The 21,531-nt window shown below is 37.1% G+C and overlaps 1 protein-coding gene across 1 annotated transcript in view; it reads right to left on the bottom strand.

Moving 5' to 3' along the window:
* LOC308345791 (ubiquitin-conjugating enzyme E2 E2-like) overlaps window positions 1–21,531 on the bottom strand; it is a gene marked incomplete at its 5' end in the record, with an annotated part of 110,785 nt that overhangs the window by 77,435 nt on the left and 11,819 nt on the right. The window contains 2 exons of the mRNA XM_080808283.1: window positions 3,939–4,071; window positions 12,271–12,419. Of these exons, the coding sequence (XP_080664409.1) occupies window positions 3,939–4,071; window positions 12,271–12,419 (282 nt within the window). The remainder of the gene's footprint in view (window positions 1–3,938; window positions 4,072–12,270; window positions 12,420–21,531) is intronic.

Below are 21,531 nucleotides of genomic sequence, written 5' to 3'. Positions count from 1 at the left end.
CATAGAACTTAAACAATATAGAAATAAAACAAATTCCATTATTTTGCTTCTATTTTTTCAAGTATGCTTCTTAATTTTATTTGGTGTATAACTTTCAAGAAAAAACACTTTCATATTATTCACAAAAAGAGAAATAATTGGGAAAATGGTATATGTGAAACCTTCCACATCTCATTGATAGTCAAATCAATAAAAATTAAAGCAACCATGAAATATTACTTTTCATCTACTGGGTTGGCAAAGATTAAAAAGGACTACGAATCCTCAGAGCTGAGCAGAGTGAAGGGAAGTACCGTACTATCACTATGTTGATGGCCATGATGTCAATGGATGCAATTTTTCTGGAGGGCACTTTGTCAACTTTTAACAAAACTCAACAAATATGTATAAACCCATCTACCCAAAAGTTCCATGCAAACAAATTTAGTCTCAGGAAATAATTATGCAAGTATACAAAATATGTAATTAAAAGGATCTTCATCACATCACTGATTTTAACAAAAATCTTGGTAAATCTTATGTCCAAGAACAGGAAATTAAATTTGGTATATTTATACAATGGAATACTGTGGAGCTTCAATTATTCTAATGCAGTTATATGTTTATTAGAAAATAAAGAGTGTTGGGTGAAAATAGAATATTAGGTAAAAAGTAATTCTAAAACCAGGGGGACTATGGCTCAATATTTATGTATATTATCTGTGTGTAGGCATACAGTATATTTTAACACAGAGAACAAAATCTCAGAAGAGTTATAAAAAATGGCATGAATAATTTTGGGGTCAGGATTATAGACCATGAGAACAAACTGAGGTTTTTTTCACATTTTAAGTCATAGAGGTTTATTTGTTGATATTTTTAAACTGGTAAACGTGGCTAAATGGTTTATATATTGAATTATCTAATCTGAGCATGAGAGCATTTAAAATCCTCACTAAGGATTCCAAGTATAAGAGTTTAGACAAAGTCATCTCATGGATCCCATTATGCTATAGACTAATTTTATGATATGGATATCTGATAACCATTAGACAGCCAATCAGATTTATTGGTGAACCTCTGGGCTCACCAATAATTCTAACACCTACTGCTATCTGGGTTCATTCTTCAGAGCACTGAGAAATGTTTCATTAATCAAAATATGTAGCTACTATGGTTGATGGAAAGGATGAAGGCAAAAGAGACCCCCCTCCCCCCAAAAAAGGGTAATTCCAAATATAGCCTATTTAGAATAATAGAGATTAGAAAGGCACAGACATGGTACTTCAAAAGTATTAATAAAAAATGCCTTTGTTTTAGTTAACAGCTTTCAAGACACCCACAAACATCCCCCCACTTAGAACAGCATATCTGCCTACAAAATCTGGTTTCTAAAATTGATAAATTAGGTGGCGATAATTTGCTTTCAAAAACTTCCCACAGGTTTCTAATTAATGTACATTTAAATTGTGATTTGAGTTACCAAAATTTGATTTTCCTTCATCTTAAGAGATTGTTTATTCAAATTCATTTAGTAGAGGAACTTATTTTTTTCTGGTACTATTCTTGACAGATACTAAATCTGCTTTCTTTTTTTTTTTAAACAGAAATATAGGCAAATATTTACTCTGAGTAAAATGAAGCCCACTGTCTCAGAAGTAGAGCTATTCAAAAGCAGACTATGCAGCTGTGGGTCAGATTTTCCTCATAAGAATTAACATCTACTTCCCTGTAACTGACACCCTCCTGCTTCTATTTTTGTCCCATCCAGCCATCCAAAATAAGGTCTAAATCCTAACCCACACCATAGTTCCTAAAACATCTGAGGACAGATAGCACATTCCTCCTACACCCTATTTTTACTAGTGAACATCTCCACATTAACTGTTTTAATTCAGTGGAAGTACATGGTCTGTGAAGTCAGAAATGAGTAAATCCTTGGTTGTCTATTATTGGAAACCTGTCTAAGCCTCATCGAAGTTTCCTCATTTGTGAAAGGAACAGTCAAGCCTTAGTAGGGTGTTTTAGAAAAGAAATGAGTTGACACAACCGATATCCACTGTAGTGTTTCACCCAGTGAAGAAGTTCAAGAATGTAGATGACTCTCTACCCAACTTATTCTTGTTTGTTCTTAAAATGAAGAACTTAGTAGTGACTGAAGCACTCCAGACACGGTGCGATTGGTTCAGAGTTCCGAGGATTATAGTCCTAAAAATATCTCCTTAAGGCTTCAAGAACCTTAAGTTCCCACAGAATTCTAGTCAGCCAAAAGCCCACAAATTTTATTTATATGAAAATAAAGTAGGTCTCTTCTATCATGTATCATGCTTTCTTTCTGATTGTCACTGAACACATTTAGCTTTGTTAAATTCCATCTTGTTTTGGACCATTCTTTCAGTCCATTGGGACCTTTTTGGAAACTGAATTATTTTATCTAATCTATTGGTTCCCCCTTCTAGCTTTAATCTACACGTTTCTGTCATGCAGAACTTGGAGAAGCCCACACATCTTCCGAGATGTACAGAACAGCCTCTACTAAACTCACAAGCAGCACAATTTCCTGATCTGAATTGTCACTCCCCTTCCCCACTCTGTACTTCCTTTGCTGAAGAGGCTGTCAGAGATAGGTCCTCACATCACCGGCAGGGCAATAAGTACTCCAGGTGATTTATGCACTGAGCCCAAGCAGAATGAAAGACAAAAGGTTCCCTTCCAGTAAAAGGAGAAAATAAATATTAGATGTACTATGGCTTCATCACTGAAAATCAACCTATTGCAGGTATGGGTGGTCACCAGTGCCACCAGCTCTGTCAGCTTGGGTAAAATACATCATGTAATGTAGAAAGGAACATAGGCTTTGAAGTCAGACGTCCTGGGTTCAAATACTGACACTACTATTTGCTTGCCATGTAATGCTGGGAAAGTTACTTAGTTTCTCTGCACCTTGGTTTTTTCTTTGGTAAAATTATAGTTATTACTTTTGCTTTGGTAACAAAACAATATCCAAGCATCAGTGGAAAAGAAGGAAGAAAGGAAGAGGGAGGTGAGAAAAGAGAGGGAGGGTGAGAGGGAGGAAGGGGAATTACAGAAATTCATGGTAAAGGTATGGTCCTATTTTTGCTTTTTAAAACTGTCCATTCCAACCTACAACTCAAGAAAGTTTTATTTCCCTCTGCACTGCGAGGTTAAAGTCGGGTCAAATGAGATTTTCTTCCTGGTGGCCAATGCAGAGAGTCAGTGTCCTTAGGGTCTTTTCCTTTCCAAAGTAGAGAATAAATTTAAATTTATCAAATGACTGACTTATACGCAGTAGGAAGGAATGTGAAGAATTCTTAAAGTATATAGTCTTGTCTTAAGTAAGTGTAAATTTCCCTATGGTTCATTTATATTAATCAACTATTACAAATACGTTCTCACAAAATGTTCTTGGCATCACTTTTAAGTCTTTGTAGGTCACACGTTCCATTCGTTCCATTCTAGTGCATGTATACTTCCTGTGAGCAGCTGAACTGTGGAGGCATCAAAACTCCATAGCTGGTGCCCTGAGACTTGCCTTAGTGGGGCTCCCCCTGCAGTTAGTCTGGCTCTGGGGCTTGGCTCTGGCTCCAGCTTCAGGCTATGTCTGTTTTTCTGGGTTCTAGGGCTGGCATAGACCCATTCTCACTCACCTAGTTCCACCCATAATGTGCTGTTTTATGTTATATTACAACATAAACCACAGAAAGGAGACACTGAGAAAGGATGAGAAAAAGCAATGAAATATGAGTAAGGGGATGAGGTAGGGAAATAGCCTGTAATTTTTTACATTGTTTCCTTTCACATATAATTAGCCCTGAGAAGTTGTCTTATGTTAACAGAAGAGACATGCATTCCTAGATATGTATATTTAAGAATATGTATATGTATATACATATACAACAATACATATTGCTAAAAATGGATGAATACTTCATACTGACCTTAGGGGGTTTAAACGGATAGTCTGGTGAAAAGGTAATGTCAAGAAAGAACACCCCTCCTTCATAGACAGATCCTGGGGGTCCCAATATAGTTGACCTCCATTCATAAATGTTGTCTCCTTTGGGTCCAGCACTGAAATAAGACATACAAATCAAATGTGCTTAGAGATTATGTAAACCCTGGAACTTAAAAAATTCTATTTATGGTAACAATAAATTGAGCAAATCCACAAAAACATAACAAATAGGGTAATTCTATATGATGATTCATTTGTCAATATCATCAACACTCTATAAAGAAAAGATGCTTGTATTACTTAATAAAACAGAACCAGGAAGATCCTGTTTTGCCATTCACAACCCTGTACCTATTGAACAAAAGATTCCTAGGGCCAAAGACCAGAGGTAGAAGCACAAATATTTAATAAAGCATGAAATTATTTGTGAGATCCTGAAAAGATGACATAGTCATAAGGTGAAAGAGATACATTTTTGAAGACAGAAAGGTCATTAGAGAAAAAAAAAAGTTGGATAAAAAGTAGTCTAATTCCTTTGTTAACAACTGAGAATACAAATGAGGCTCATGGAGATCAGTAAATGTTCATCATCCATAAAACTCAGCTCAAGTATCATATCCCATCTCAAGTTTCCTCTTTTCTCTCTTTCCAGTCAAAGAATCTCTGCCCCCTCAATCCCCATGTATCACAAATAGTGTGGGCTATAGAAAACAAAATGTATCATTTCATTTTATAACCATGTTTTTAATTAAAAAATTTTTTTAGAGTAAGATCTATGCCCAGTGTGGGGCTTGACCTCACAACCCCAAGATGAAGAATCACATGCTCTACCAACTCAGCCGGCCAGGCATCCCTATAACTGTTTTTAAAGTGTTTACTTTTCTGTCCCTCCATAGAAGGTCCCTGAGGAACAGATTTCTGCTTTGTCTTAGGGCCTAGTAAGTACATGTTTGTTTGATGACGATGGATTAATAGGAAAGCAAGTGAAGCCACATGACTACTAGTAGTAAACATCTGTCCCTGAGTCTCAGACAAACTCACTGAGGAAATAAGGCCCACATGAGTCAACTGAATTATAATCTCCCTATTGAAAAGAAGGGCAAAATGAGATATAATTTAGCTTTTCAGTGTTCTTTTTGCTACATCAAGCTGATACCTACATCTAATAGCCATAAATTCCCCTCACACCCTGTAGCAAAGTGGGCAACACTTTGGGGAAGATTTTATTGTCAACAAAAATTTAGCTACTATTCTTTCTTATTTTGAAATTAGTTTATATCTACAAAACTTGATTGTTAAGCAGTGTATCAAAAAAACATGCATCTTAACTAAGTTGGGATATATTCTGGGAATGCAAGGATAATTTAATAATAGAAAATTATTAATGTAATTTACCTAAGAGATTAAAGTTGAAAAAAATGGGTAATCTCAATGGGTGTAGGAAAAGCACTCAATAGGCTTAATAATATTAGCTATTCATGATAAAAAAATTTTTTTTAGCAAAACTGGAATAGATGGAAACTCCTTTAACCTGATAAAGAGCATCCACTAAAAACCTCACAGCAACTAATATATTCAGTGACAAAATACCAAAAGCATACCCTTTAAAATTGAGGAACAAGATAAGGATGCCCACTATATCTATTTCTAATCATTACTGCACTAGAGTGCAGTAATCATATTCATCAAGGTATGAAAGACACAACAAGGAAGGAAAAAGCAAAAGGCATATAGATTGGGATGGAAAAAATAAAACTGGGCATCTGTAGTATCTATGTACAGAAAAATCTATACACAATTTATGGAACTTAATAAAAGAGTTTACAAAGTGGCTAGATTAAAATCAATATGAAATATCCACTGCATTTCAACACACCAACAAAATTAGAAAATATATTTTAAATATCTTTTATAGTAGTATTAAAAATAACAAAAAAACCTATGAATAAGTTTCATAGAGATTTTAATGGAGGAAATTATATTTATTGAAATACAAAGAGAATTAAATAAATGGAGGGAGACACCAAGTTTATGAGTAGGGAGATCCAGCATCCCACAGATGTCAATTTTCCCCAAACTGATCCAACGCAATTCCAATCAAAAGTCTAACAGTTATTTAAAAAAATGAAACTTGACAATTTGATTCTAAAATGTGTTTGGAAACTCAAAGAAATCCCTCAAACTTTTCCACACACTTAAAGGAATCTGATCTATGTCAGAAATAATGGGGCCAAGAAAACAGTTTTTATATATGGCAAATAAAGAAACTGGATTTCTATGTCAATAGACAAACCTTTATTGTGGATGGATTAAGCAGTCAATGCAAAAGTCAGAAGTTTTAGAGGTTGCCTAAAGAGACTGACAAGCCACAAACTGAGAAAAGATATTTGGAGCACATAAACCTGACCAAATTTTAGTGTCCAGAGCATACAAATTTCTATGAATCAATAGGAAAAAGATTACCAATCCCTTAGAAAAGAAATAAATGGGCATTTTGAGAAAGAGGAAACATGAATGGCCAATGAGGGGTAAGAAAAATATCCAATTGCATTAAATCAGGGAAATGAAATTTAAAATTATAGTTCAATATTATTTTACACAATATCTAGGCAAAGATAAATGTGTGACAAGACCAAGTGCTGATGAGGATGTGGAAAAACAAGCTATACGTTGCTGAAGAGTGTTCAATCATTTTGGATAAGAATGTGGACTTACCTAGGTAAGTTGAATCTATACACTCCTATATTATAACATTTCAATTGCATTCCTATGTACATACCCCAGAGAAATGTTTACACATGTGTACTAGAAGACATATACAAGGATGTGCATGGAAACACTACTTTTAATAGCAAAATTGGAAACAACACAAATGTCCACTGACAGAAAAAGGAATAAACTCACCCAAAGGAATACAACACAACAGTGAAAACATATTGATAAGCATGGATAAATCTTAAAAAGTGTCATATTGAATAAAAAAGAAAGCCTAAAGAATTATATACAGTATAATACTATTTTCACCAAGTTTAAAAACAAGCAAAAAAAAATTTATTGAGGACACGAACATATGTCCATGGGAACATCTGACCCCATGCAAGAAAATGAATGAGAACAAAGCTCCAATGAGTAGCTTCCTAGGAAGAAGCAGATGGTGGAGGAGTAGCATACAGGAGCTTCAATAGTTCTGGTGATGCTCTACTTTTCAGTATGTATGTTGGATTCAGGAGTTACCGGTTTTATTATACATCTCATAACTTACTTATGTGTTAGATATGTTCTTACATATGTGCCAAGTTTTCCTATTAAGAACAAGTACACCCAAAAAGTCTACTAAAATGCTATACGAGGAAAGCAAGTTGCAGCATATGTATGGTGTGATCTTATTTATAAACTAGAAATATAAAATAATATTTTATATTGTTTATGTATATATATCTATGTCAAAGTCTTTGAAGAAATGAACTAGAAAGACAGGCCTAAATTCATGACAGTGGTTGTGCAGGGAACAGGAGAAAAGAGGAGTAGGGTGGTGGGATATCTCTAAAGAGGGGAACAAAGAAGAGTTCGGTTTTATCCCTAGTTTTGATATCTTACTTAAAAAGGATGAAATAAAAAAGAAAAAATAAAATCATAGTTAGCTAAGTTTATTGCAAAGTGCTGAAATATAATGAGAAGCAGGGCAAGGGGCCAGAGTGTAACATTCCTGCCCCGTGTTCCTCTTCACCTAACCTCTCCTGAAGTTGATAGTGAGGTACAGACAGAATGTATTCAAACCAGATGACAATAAAGCTTTGGCAACAACAGCCCCTTGTTGCCAGACGAGCTCACTCATTCAGATGAATAATATACATGGTGACACCCTGAGCTATAATTAGACCCAATATGAATAGATAAGTTTATCAGAAGGAAGAACTTAAAAGTAGAGTAAATTATAGGTTTGTAGTTACAACATTACTTCAAGGTAGATGAAGAAATTTAGTTTAAAAAATTCACACAGAGAGAACACAAGTATAAAACAGTGTGTGTAGACACGTTTCCCAAATACCAAGATATAATTTCTCTGAGTCACTTTGAGAAATTTTAAGATGACCTTCCAAGAATGGTCATCACATAGTTATATAATTTAGGTTAACTGAGAAGTCACCAAATAGTGCCACCAGAAGGGACTCAGAAGTAGAAGTGAAGAGATATCTCACAAAAGCAGGCAATGCCTGTAAGTTATTTATTTTCTTTTTTTTTTTAATTTTTTTAAAAGATTTTATTTATTTATTTGTCAGAGAAAGAGAGGGAGAGAGAGCGAGCGAGCACAGGCAGAGGCAGAGGGAGAAGCAGGCTCCCCGCCAAGCAAGGAGCCCGATGTGGGACTCGATCCCAGGACGCTGGGATCATGACCTGAGCCGAAGGCAGCTGCTTAACCAACTGAGCCACCCAGGTGTCCCAAGTTATTTATTTTCAATTAGTGCTCGTTTTAAATTTTATTTGGCTCTCAGTGAGAATATCATATTTTATTAGTTCTCTTAAGTCAGTCAGCTATCTATACAGTTATGAGCAATGGGTTAATTAACGCAGCTAACATTATCACTCTGAGTTGGTTTATACTGTCCAAATGTGTCTTTTAAAAAAGACTAGTAGTAACAAACTATCTTAAACACAGATTGGTGTTTTTTAATTTCTTTTTAAAGATTATTTATTTATTTATTTGTTTATTTGACACACAGAGAGAGACACGGTGAGAGAGGGAACACAAGTAGGGGGAGTGGGAGAGGGAGAAGCAGGCTCCCCATTGAGCAGGGAGCCTGAGGTGGGGCTTGATCCCAGGACTCTGGGATCATAACCTGAGCTGAAGGCAGATGCTTAACAACTGAGCCATCTAAGCCATCTGAGATGAGGCATCTCAGGTGCCCCCAGACTGGTGTTTTAAAATGCATCTAAAACTTATAATACTTCTCCAATATATACAGATTAAGTCTATCATCTTGGAAGTGTCATGTCTACAGCACCTGCAGTCCCAACGCTTATAGCAGTGGTTCCTGAACTACACAGCCCTCTGCTCCACTTCCATTTTGATATGTTCCAGTTGAGAAATTCTGGAATAAAAGTACAGAACTGTGTTGTACAATATGGTGGCCACGTAGCTACTGAACACTTGAAATGTGGCTACTTATTCAGATATGCTGTAACTGTAAAATATATACCAAATTTCAATGATAATGCAAAGAAAAATAAAATACATCACTACTTTTTGTTAATTACATTTTGAAATAATAATATTTGAGACACACTGGACTAAAAATATATTAAAAGTAACCACCTTTTTTTTTAATTTTTAAAAAGATTTTATTTATTTATTTGACAGAGAGACACAGCAAGAGCGGGAACACAAGCAGGGGGAGAGGGAGAGGGAGAAGCAGGCTTCCCACCGAGCAGGGAGCCTGATGCAGGGGATCAATCCCAGGACCCTGGGACCCTGACCCGAGCCGAAGGCAGACGCTTAATGGACTGAGCCACCTAGGCACCCCGAATTTTTGTTTTTTAATGTGCCTCCTAGAAAATTTTAAATTACACATGTGGCTCATGTTGTAGTTCTATTTGACAATACTGTTCTAGAGCAGTGCTGTCTAATAAGACTTCCTGTGATAATGAAAATGTTTTAGTTCTTATCGTTATCCAGTATGGTAAGCACTAGCCACACAAGGCCTTTAGGCACTTGAAATGGAGCTAGTGAGAATGAGGTTGTGGATTTTCAATTTCACTTGATTTTAATGAATTTAAATCAAAACAACTCAATGTGGCTAGTGGTCAATACAGATCTAAAGGCTCCAGTAGCCCATACTGACCAAATCAATCTTTTTTTTTAATATGTCAGAATTATTTGAATTTATATAAATCCATTTACATAAAACAGAAGAATGGGCTTTTATATACTTTGGACCAAAAAAGTGAGGTGCTGAAGCTGCAGACAATTTAATATTTTTAACGATCACTTCCCTCTTAAGTTGACCAAATAAAAGTTAGTGCCATGGACACCTGCATTATAGAGTGATGATGACGAACATGACTGGACTCTAAGTCAGACTTCCTTCTCTGAATCCTAGTCCTACCATGTAAGGCCTGTAGAGCCCTGGTGAATATGTAATCTCCCCGTATAATCCTTCAGTGCCTTAGTTTCCTCACAAAATGAGGCAACTACAGCAAGAACCTTGTGTGGCAACGGAAATTTTAGTAGAGCTGTACTCCCAGAGCTTGGAAAATGGGCCTGCAATGGCTCAAATAGTACTTTTCCAAATGTCAGCTGCTATTCTAGATGTTATTATGCTTCGTGGATGATACAGAAGCTTATCAACACACTCACAAGATTAACTGCCTGGTGATTTTATAAGGGTTTTAAGATCCCAGAACTAGAAAACAGGTTACTAAGACCCAGACATTAATAATCATTATTACTACCACCATTATCACCATCATCATCCTGCAGTCTAATCTTAGGATATGTATGTAGATAGGGCAGAACTTTAGAAATCTTCAGAAATCAAAGCTGCCACTTCCAGGAAATCCAATTTTGCACTCAATGGAATGTTTACTTAACTTCAGGATTCTTAGGTATGAGGTTACTTAGCAATGTTTTCCCACTTGCAGCATCCTTAGTGATAAATACCCTTTAGTTTTATTTTCAGATTTTATTTTATTTTTTTTTTAATTTATTTATTTGTTAGAGAGAGAGCGAGCGAGCACAGGCAGACAGAGTGGTAGGCAGAGGCAGAGGGAGAAGCAGGCTCCCTGCGGAGCAAGGAGCCCGATGTGGGACTCGATCCCAGGACGCTGGGATCATGACCTGAGCCGAAGGCAGCTGCTTAACCAACTGAGCCACCCAGGCGTCCCGCAGATTTTATTTTTTAAAAAAGATTTTATTTATTTATTTGACAGAGAGAGAGATCACAAGTAGGCAGAGAGACAGGCAGAGAGAGAGGGAGAAGCAGACTCCCCGCTGAGCAGAGAGCCTGATGCGGAGCTCTATCCCAGGACTCTGAGATCATGATCTGGGTTGAAGGTAGAGGCTTAACCCACTGAGCCACCCAGATGTCCCTTCAGATTTTATTTTTTAAAGAAGAAAGATGAACACAGCTAACAGAGTCATTTAAAAATAAAATATAATTAGATAAATCTATTAAAATGCAAATATCAGTTAGCAAATTACTAATTAGTTGAATAACAAAAGTTGCCCCTTGGAGGAATTCTGTTAGAGAATCAACCTTGTAAACTGTGTTCAGCGTTCTATGCTGTGGCCTACAGTGGATGACCCCTTCTACACAAATGAAATATTACACATGTACAATAAAAATGCTGAAAAGGACTAAGCATTCACTGTCTTTATTTAAGATCATAAGATATTTTAAATACATCTGACTACTTTCGATGTGCTGTGTCATAGATGTGACTCTAAGACCAAGAGTTTTTGGCTGTGCCTGTCGCCTTTACATTTAACATCGACTCTGAGATAGAAAAAGAGTAAGGCAGCCCAGGCAATGTAGGGATCCTGGCTCCAAAGGACAAGAAACTTGCCTTTGTAGAATGTCTGATGTGCCAACACTAACCTGAAATTGATGGGGACAGAATGGTGAAGAGAAAACAGTACAAGGGATTTTTTAGGAGCTCTGGAAATCTCTGCTTATATGTCAGATTCCACATAGCTGAATTCATCCCTTTTGGTGGTGAGCACAATGTTCACAGGCAAATGACATGCTGCACATATCTCCACAGTCCCTTTCAAAGTAAACAGCTGTAGGAATATTGAGCTTTTTGCTTATAATACAATAATGTAGGTTTCTCTAATGTCAAACTGGAAGGAAAGCATAGTCCCATCACTTAAAAAAATAAGAAAGCAAGGTGCAGACCAGTTACAGATAAAGATAGTAGGAAAGGCAGCTAAAGAGGGGAAATACCACCAAACTGTATGAACGAAATGAGAAAAAACATGTGGAAGTGGGGAGTTTCAAGGGGGAAAATGTTTTCAAACTTTTCTCAAGGTCACGAGCTGACCTATTTGTTGCTAAATTCAACAGTGCCTTTTGTTTTCATTTTACTGAAACTGTAGCTTCTACTACCTGATTCCTAAAAAGCTCTCTTGCCCACATATCTCTCTAAGAGTCTCTCTCTACACTTTAGGGTAACTTCTCCTAGGGGTTCTACCGCCAGTTACCTTGTTTGTTCATCTTCATTCTAGATATCTCATTATCCACCTCTGACAATCAACCTAACAAAACTGATGGAACCTCTAATCAGGTGGGAAACTCAAGAGTTATCCTTGACTGTACCTTCCTTCCTCTTTCTCTTCTTCCCCAAAGCCTGTAGACTCTAGCTCTATAATCTGTTTATTGGCTGCATTAGCTCTCACTTTGATGATGGTACCAGCACGCAGGTTTCCCTGCCTCCAGTCTTTCTTTCTTCCAATCCATCCATCAAACTGTGGATAGGGCAATTTCCAGAAAATCATTTAAGTGGGATCTTCTGTTTTCCTGCTTTCTCTGCCTTCTTAATACCTTCAAGATCAGGCCCAAATTCCTTTGAAATATACAAAGTCTTTCAAAAAGATGTGGCTCCAGTTGACCTCTCTGGTCTCATCCCTTACCACTTACCCATCCTCCACCTCCATTTTCTAGTCATACTGGACCTACTTATAAAACTTTCAAGAGAGCTGGACTTTTTCCTGCCTCCTGGCTTTGGATAAGATGCTCTGTAGGTCTGACCATTTTATATGTCCTTTAGGCCTCAAGTTAGCTGTATTCTTCTTGGTACATCTCCTTTACCATCAAAGGCTAAATACTTCTTTGGAAGTGGTAACATCCTATGCAAACACAGTATTATAAAAAGTCACTTATGGGACTTTAATACTTGGAAAAGAAAAAATCTTAAGAAACAGCATTATCTGTGTCATAGGAAAAAAAGGACTCATTTTGATAGTGAAAGAACATCCTCTATAGCTAAAAGGGTATTGAGTAAACAGGCCAGGATTATAGCTCTTGAGAGAACAAATGAAGAATGGTATTTCATAAAGTCGTGAGGTTTTCTATATTTGTATGTGGTAATTTTTTTTGAAGACCAATGACACCAAAGTCCACCACATTTTAGGAGGTTAGGAACAATAGCGGTGATAGAAAAGATCCACTTTGTACACTAAGCTCTAAGGAGGACTGAGTGATTCATATTTTCTCCTTCATATATTTTTCTTTCTAGTTGTTAGCAGTCTGGTCCTTATTCTTGAAAAAATTATCTTATACTTTTTGTCAATGAGTACTTAATTAATGAGAAGGATCTCTGTCCTCAATCACATTTTCCAGATTTGAGATGTGAAGATAAAAAACAAAACAAAACATGATTTCAGTTGACTGTAGGTATCTTTTACCAAAACATACTTTACTTTTATTTATTTATTTTTAAAGATTTTATTGATTCATTTGAGAGAGAGACATAGACACACACATAAGCAAATGAGCAGAGGCAGAGAGAGGCAGAGGAAGAAGCAGCTCTCCACTGATTCAGGAGCCCAACGTGGGGCTTGATCTCAGGACCCCAGGATCATGGCCTAAGCTGAAGGCAGATGTTTAACCATCTGAGGCACCCAGGCGCCCCCCAAATCATACTCTAAAGTCATTATGGTCATATAATTTGTAATCTTTGTTAATAATGTCAACAACTTAGCAGAGATGAAGAAACTGGAGAAAAAGAGGTTTTTAAACAAAAAAATAATTAGTACTTAATAATCACAATACTTCCTTTTCCCAGGGAAGGCAGTAGCTAATAAGATAGCATCCTTAGTGAGTAAAACTAGCCTTCTATAAGTTACTGAAGAACGACTCAGTGACTTGATGACACCTCAGACTTCTTGCTTCTTTATATATTACGTGTATGGTGTGTGTGTGTATTTAATTTGCCCAATGTGGGATATATTGCAGTGAGTATACAATTTTGCAACAGACTTAAAATTTTAAGACGTAACTATACGAAATAATGAGCAAGGAGAAACAGAGAAATTGGGAAGCAGGAAGGAAGACCACAGGGAAAAACTGCTGATAGTTCCTTTTTCTCCCAAGCTGCATCTTTATAAGACACATTCACTTATAAGGACAAAGACAGTTATAGTCAAAAAGAACCAAATCTTATTTTATATATATGGGTTGTTAGAAATAAGATTACAATTATAAAGACTCGGGAGACCATCTAGTTCAACTTCTTCATAACACAGAAGAAGCAGAAGCATTAGAACTGGACTGGAATTTCACTGAGTTAGACAACTGGGCATGAAATCAATCAGAATTACTTAAAATACTGCTATAGGATTTTTAATCCTTTAGTTAGCTGAAAGGACTCTAGAAATAAGTTAACCGAGTTATTCGCAGCCTTTTTTCCCTTTTCAACATACCCTCTTACAGAAAAAAGTACCTCCTTCAGCAGTGATTCTTAGCGTGTATTTTGTGTGTGTGTGTTGGGGGCGGTGATAATTTGAAAAAATGTAGAAGCTCCTCTCCCACTGAAAATCATGTCTACCAAAGCCTTCATTTCAAAAGTGATAAAATTAAGGTTCTACAAAGTGAAGTGCTTTGCTCAAGACCCCACCCATAGAAGAAACCTGAGCCTTCCGATCCTAAGGAGAGGATCTTAATTTGCTGTCAACTTAGATAAGAAGACTCACCTGGAAAAACCATATAGTTACTATTATAATGAACTGCCCGGTGTAAGACAGGAGACCAGAGATCGACACTAATACCCAGGTTTTCTTTTATCTTTTTATCCTGGGCATGTTTCAAGGATTAGATTCAGGTTTGGTGAAAAGCCATTTTTATTTTAGCTACCCAATTCTTCTTCTTCTTCTTTTTTTTTAAGCTTTTCAAACCGAAATACTGATCTTATGCTACTCTCTCCACTTCCTTAGCAAACGTTACAACTTCTTGCAACACTACTTTTGTTGCCCACCTCCCACCCTGATGCTTGTGCCTTTTCTCTATTCTGTGTAAGAGATGAAAGGTCAGAAGGTACTCAGGACTTACAGAACTAGCCTCTCTTACCTGCGATGTAAGAACAATTTTGGCATGTGAGCTACCCAATGTAGCAGGTAATGTTTCTTTATTATTTAAAAATTTCCCCCGTACATGTGTTAGGAAGGCTGTAGAACTTTAACGTGTCTATTAATCTTACCGGCAGGTTAAATAAGCTTTTGACAGAGTGCAAGTCACTGTTGCCCTACAGAGTTCTGAGGAAGCCACATCCTTCCCAAAATCTTTTAGTTCTCAAAAATGTTACTACTCACAGAGGACAGAATGTAAAGTTCCCTGGTATCATTCCAAAAGCAGCTTTATTGTTTTCTAACATTTATAATACTGTATCAAAGTAAAAATTCCATTTGAAAGTTACCAGGGGGCAGATCTTAGCAGGAGCTAACTATTCTTAGACAGGATAGTTACGGTTTATCAGTTTATTTGTGTAGAGTTATTACCAAGCCAGTTTGTTTTCCAAGTAGATTAAATACCCCCAATATACTTGATACACTTTTCTTTGGCTGAGAACATCTTTTGTTTTTGGACAGAAAAATGGTAAGCAATAATTTCTTCATATGGCTAATTTATTCCCCAAAATGTTGGCTGTGATATCCTGCATTTTCCTTTGTATCCCTGACATTGCTATCTGGCTCTAAGACCCACCATCATGGTTCTCTTCCAGCAGGTCAACGAGAAGGCCAATGGCAAAAGTAAACTGCGCACGAAGATACACAATAAATGTTTGTTGAAAAATAATAAACAAACATCTTTAGTAAAACACCAGTCTGTTAGTATAGCTTAATAGTAAAGACAGCGGGCTTCAGATCAAGACAGCCAGGGGTCTGAATCCTGGCTCTGCCACTAACAGAGTGAATTAAAGCAAGTTATTTAGTTTTCTACTGTTACTTCACTTTTGAAAAATGGCTCCTTCATAGAGTTGATGTGAGTAATAAATGAATTAATATATATAAACAGCTTAGAACAGTGCTTGGCCCATAGTAAAGGGTTATACAATTTATGCTCTTAATATTTTCAGGTAAGTGAGAAACTAGCAGGGCTGAATCAGGGTCCTGAAGCTCACCTCATCGTTTACTCCTCAACCCAAGACATGGAAATAAGAAGGGTTTCTCTTTAGGGGGTCTGACTTCCCTCTTCTGTATCTGCTGTATGACACCTTGTATGCTAATGTCTCTCTCTGTCCCCCATGCTTCTCCCTACTCAATACAGAGCTCATGAAAGAAAGTGACAAGTAACTGCTGAGTCCCATCTTTCTTGGTTAATAATTCAGTAAAGAATAACTTCAGTTTCACCTATTCCATCCCATAACAACATCTGAGACGCCACCAAGTCCAAATTCTCAGATGCTATATAATAGTAGCTTTAAAATCTAAGCTTTCGGGGGCCTGTGTGGCTCAGTGGGTTAAAGCCTCTGCCTTCGGCTCGGGTCATGATCCCGGGGTCCCGGGATTGAGCCCAGCATCGGGCTCTCTGCTCGGCGGGGAGCCTGCTTCCTCCTCTCTCTCTCTCTCTGACTGCCTCTCTGCCTACTTGTGATGTCTGTCAAATAAATAAATAAAATCTTAAAAAAAAATTAAAATCTATCTCTCCTCTCTATGATAGAGACAAATTACCACTTCAACAAAAACAAATAACAAAATAGAGACACCCCCCCGCCCCATGTTCAGGAGAAGAAAAGCTAAATGTCAGCTCTGTAGAGGAAGGTGCTAGGTGGAAAAAATAAACCCTACTGTAAATAATAATCCCACATTAAAAGACACTGACTGACTGTCAATAAAAGTTGGCATTTAGCGGACTTAATTCAAAATTTCCCTATGATTACTTCAGGAGATCAAGATTTCCACCAAGACCAAAATGCTGGTTATTGGGTGCGGAGACTTATTTTCAAGAGTTCCCCACCTTTTCCTCATTGCTTATTATGTGCAGAGCACTGTGCTATGATCAGCCCTGATCCCCAAGGGGCTTCATATCTGGAGAAGGCAAGATAATGTGCTCATGGTATTCCTAATTAGGATGCTATGGGAGCCCTGTAAAAAGAATGATTTCATTTCCTGGTGGGTAGATGTTCTTACACCAAAGCACTAGCAGGTCTCATTTCAGCAGTGACCTGAGAAGAAGAAACATCAGATTTACTCCGAGTAAGCATATGGTTTGAACATATCCCACAGGTGGTTCTGACATGAACTGCACCTTCTCTAGGGAAAGGCTTCATAAAAAGATGGCAATTAAACTGGGTTGGAAATATAAAGTAGATTTCAACATGGTACGGGAAGATGTGGCATAACAGGTTAAAGGCACCGCACGGAAAAAAGCAGAGAGGAGGTAAGTGATTTTCTTTTTTGGGAGAACAGCAAAGATGCCAGCTGACTGAGGTTAGATACTATAGGGCTTCAAATGCCATGACAGGAATTGGAAATATATTCTGGAGACCTATGGTTCTCAAATTTGTTCCTTCTAGGAGCTGCAGGGCTCCAGTGAGGTCTTTTGGGATCACTAATCTCTCTGCTCCCTCCCCGAGTTTCAATTAGAAAAACTCCACTTTGTTTATACACACACACATGCATATGTATATATTCAGCACATGATTTCATGAATAAAGGCAGTCCAGTGTATTAAAAGAAAAGTTTGAACTGCTTCTGGAACTTAAACAGAAACAAAAACAAAACACCTGGGTCCCATGCCAGACTAATTCGATCAGAAATTAACGAGTACCTAGGATTGAGAACCACTAATCGGAGTCACTGAGGGCCTCAAAGTGCAGTCCAGAGAGCAACAGCATTATGCAATCCAATAGAATCAGAATTTACATTTTTAAAAAAAGATTTTATTTATTTATTTGAGAGAGAGAGGGAGAGAAAGAGAGAATGTGCATGCAAGTTGGGGAAGTGGCAGGCAGAGGGAGAGGGAGAGGCAGACTTTCTGAGGAGCAGGGAGCCTGATGTGGGGCTTGATCCAAGGACCTCAGGATCATGACCTGAGTTGAAGGTGGACACTTGACCGACTGAGCCACCCAGGCATCACCAGAATCTACATTTTTGAGAAGATCTCCAGATGATTAGTATGTACATTAAAGGTTGACAGGCATTGAAGGAAGGTTCTAAGTAGGGATCACACAATGAAATCCATGTGATATGATTTACTGGTCATCTTCTACATGTCAGATGTGATGTTGGGTACTTTTTGTACTTCTGTGAGCCTCAGTTTTCTTATCTGGAAAAGGAAACTTGATTTACATTGTGGGGCTGTCATAAGAATTAGATATCCATAAAGTGTTAAGTACAGTGCCTGGCAAAAAGCATTTTTAAAACGGTAACTATTACCATTAACATATATTTCTTCAAATTATTGCCATCCTGCAAAATTATTGCTATATGAAACTAAGGCTCAAAGAAGTTCAATGGCTTGACAAAGGTTACACAGTAAGTGGTTGAACTAAATTTCAAACCTAGAACTGTCTCATTCAAAAGCTTCTCTTCTTTCCCACACAACGCTCTGACATCAAGGCTCAGTGTAGACTGGAAGTGGGAGAGACGGAAGACAAGTCAGTACTGATGATAAACTAACTGGTGCTAGCATTAGCTTCACAATTCTGTTTAAGAGATTAGAATTGGCCAAAATTACAGACAAGTATGAATAAAAAGCAGATTTGAGTTATGTAAATCCTGATATCATGTAAACACTAAGCAGCTTAGTTAATATTTATATATTTTGTTAGTATTTAAAAATATTTAATCTCTAGATAGGCTTATAGAGTTCACAAACCACTTTCATATGCATCATGGTCTTTAACCTTCACCACAATTACGCAAGATGGGATGATTATTCTAAAATGAGATCACTCCATTTTTTCCTCCTTAAACCTCTATTTAATACATAAACCTGGATTTTTGAATACCTTATAGTGGCTTTCATGTCAGGCCTTGTGTTAAAAAAAAAAAAAATCCAGATTTTCAGTGACATGCGTAGTAGAGTTTATCTCCTATTCTTTTCCCCTTTAGCCCATCATCAGAGGTCAGAAGATACACCGGTTTTTGGTCAAAGGAAATAAGGACAGGGCAGGCAGCATAGGTATATCTAGCTTGTTTGCTCCAGTGAAGGAATGGAAGGTACTTGACTGAGCTCTCTGGGTTCTTGGCAGAAGTGCTGCCCCAACTGGAGGAGAGTTTTTAAGAGATCATCCCCACAAAACACCTCAGTAGAAATGAGAGAATGAGTAACCAAACAGAAGACTAAGAAGTTACTTCTTGGCTTTTGGTGTATTCATTAAATCTACTGAGGTATGTCCTCTACTTCCCACATCCTTTGTACCAACATTTCTGAGGCATCCTTAAGAATCTACAAAATTCCTGATTCCATAGCTATAAAGAATACATGTTTTTAAAAGGGAAGCAAATGAAAGGCTCTAGAAACATTCTGTTCCTCACAATAATCGCACAGGTGTAGCTATGACAGCACTTTCATTTTGCCTAGTTGTCTAGGAACAGCCCATTATGTCCTTGCTTTCATGAGAGATTTCTGCAGTCTGCCCTTGTAAAACATTTATAGAAGTGACTTCCCGCACTCAACTTAGTGATTTAATATTATACAAAGTTCATTAGTCATGGTATCTACATCTTTTTTTAAAAAAGATTTTATTTATCCACTTGACAGAGAGAGAGAGAGCAGAAATAGGCAGAGCAGCAGGCAGAGGGAGAAGCAGGCTCTCTGTCGAGCAGGGAGCCCAATGTTGGGCTCGACCCCAGGACCCTGGGATCATGACCCGACCCGAAGGCAGCTGCTTAACCGAATGAGCCACCCAGGCACCTGCTACATCAATTTTCTACAGAAGCTATTATAACCTTTCTGATTTCAGCCATTGCCTTCTCTCTTTTTAAGCAAAACAAACACAGATTTTATTGAAGATCTGCTATTTAAGAACAACCCATTTGTAGTATCCGTAATAATTCCTGTCAATATAGGGTATCTTTGAGGGATTTAGTGGTTTTTGCTTTTGGCAGTGCTACAATGGTGGAAATACCTTATACTGCCCATCCCCATCTTAGTGTCTGCTAATACACAGCGTTGTTGGAGGCCAAGCAGATTTAATTTACCCACTTCTCAGCTTGCATTAACCTTTGAATAATAATGCACAGCTGAGGCTGCTGTAAGAAACAAACCGAGGAATGAATAATTAGAAACACCTCCTCAGCCTTGGAAAGACCAATTCCTAACCATTAGGGGAGGTTTAATTGTGACTACAGCATTAAAAAGGCTAATTGTATTCCTTATAAATTGAAACAAAGGCTAAGGACGTAGTGTGACTACAATATATGTAGTATATGAAAAGAAAAGCTCTGAAAGCACCCAGTAATCAACTAAAATGAAAAAAGTAAGAGTAGTCTGATTCTAAAGAAAAACAATTACTCCTGAAGATGGGCACTCTTATTGTCTACATATAGAAAAAACTGCTACTACTTATAAAAAGCTATTATACATTGGATACAGGTGGACTGGCTGGAATAGCATTCAAAGGGATAGAAATGTTAAAGCTGAAACAAAAGATTGAGAATAGAATAGATTACAGGAAATATCTACCTTCTTTCAATCTGTCAAGTGCTTATGCCAGCTGGGATTCTTCTTTGCTTTTGATGGATTTCATTTTCCTTTGGGAACCGAAATCTAATGTAGCTGTCATATTTATGTGTTAAGATCACTAAACAGTTGTTGCTATTTTATATACTTGCTAATAATTGTTAATATCTAATACGATTTTAAACCAAAGACGACCCTCTTTATCTGAATAGCTGGAAACAATTATCTCTGTTACTAGACCTCCAGCAAAGGGCAGGACATCTCCTTAAATCAAGGAGGGCAGTTTCCTCCTATTACTGACTTTAAAACATGTATCTTCGATTCTTCAAATTGGGGAGTTTTTCTTGCACTTAATTATATTTTGCTAAATTTAAGGTCTTTTCCTTTACCTCTGTTCAAAAAAACCATTATTGTCAGTGCCCTTCTCCTAATAACATTTCTATTACTGGGAATTAGGGAGATAGAAACCGTTCTTCTATATGAAGCAATTTTGTGGCTTTTAAAATGACTTTAGTTTTCATTTCTATGCTTTTTTTGGTTCTCTGAATCTTCTCTAATTTTTGGTCTAACTTACAGATGACTCTCTGTACATAAGAGGTAAAAGGGTGACAAGTGAGAACAGAATTGGATTTGCTATTTTGGTATAGACCAGCTTCTCATTTGGGAGAACAAGAATACTATTTTTTTTTCTTGTAGGTTATATTCTTAATATTTTCTTGTACCACATCAATTTTTGATATAGGAAAACTGTTGGCTTATACTGAACTTGTTTCCTATTGGAACTAAAAATTTCACAGTTTTACTTGTAATTAGTCACCACTGGAAAGAGTTCTCATTACTCCAGTTTCCTCTGAATGTCACTACAACCTTGTCAGCACTCTCAAATTGTCAGATACTTGTTTAAATTTCCTCTGGTATTCAGTCTATTGTATTTTTCTCAGAGTTAGCTGTTTT

The sequence above is a fragment of the Martes martes genome (assembly GCF_963455335.1).
Source record: "Martes martes genome assembly, chromosome: 1".
Taxonomy (NCBI): Eukaryota; Metazoa; Chordata; class Mammalia; order Carnivora; family Mustelidae; genus Martes; species Martes martes.
This window is presented reverse-complemented; position numbering and strand designations above follow the sequence as displayed.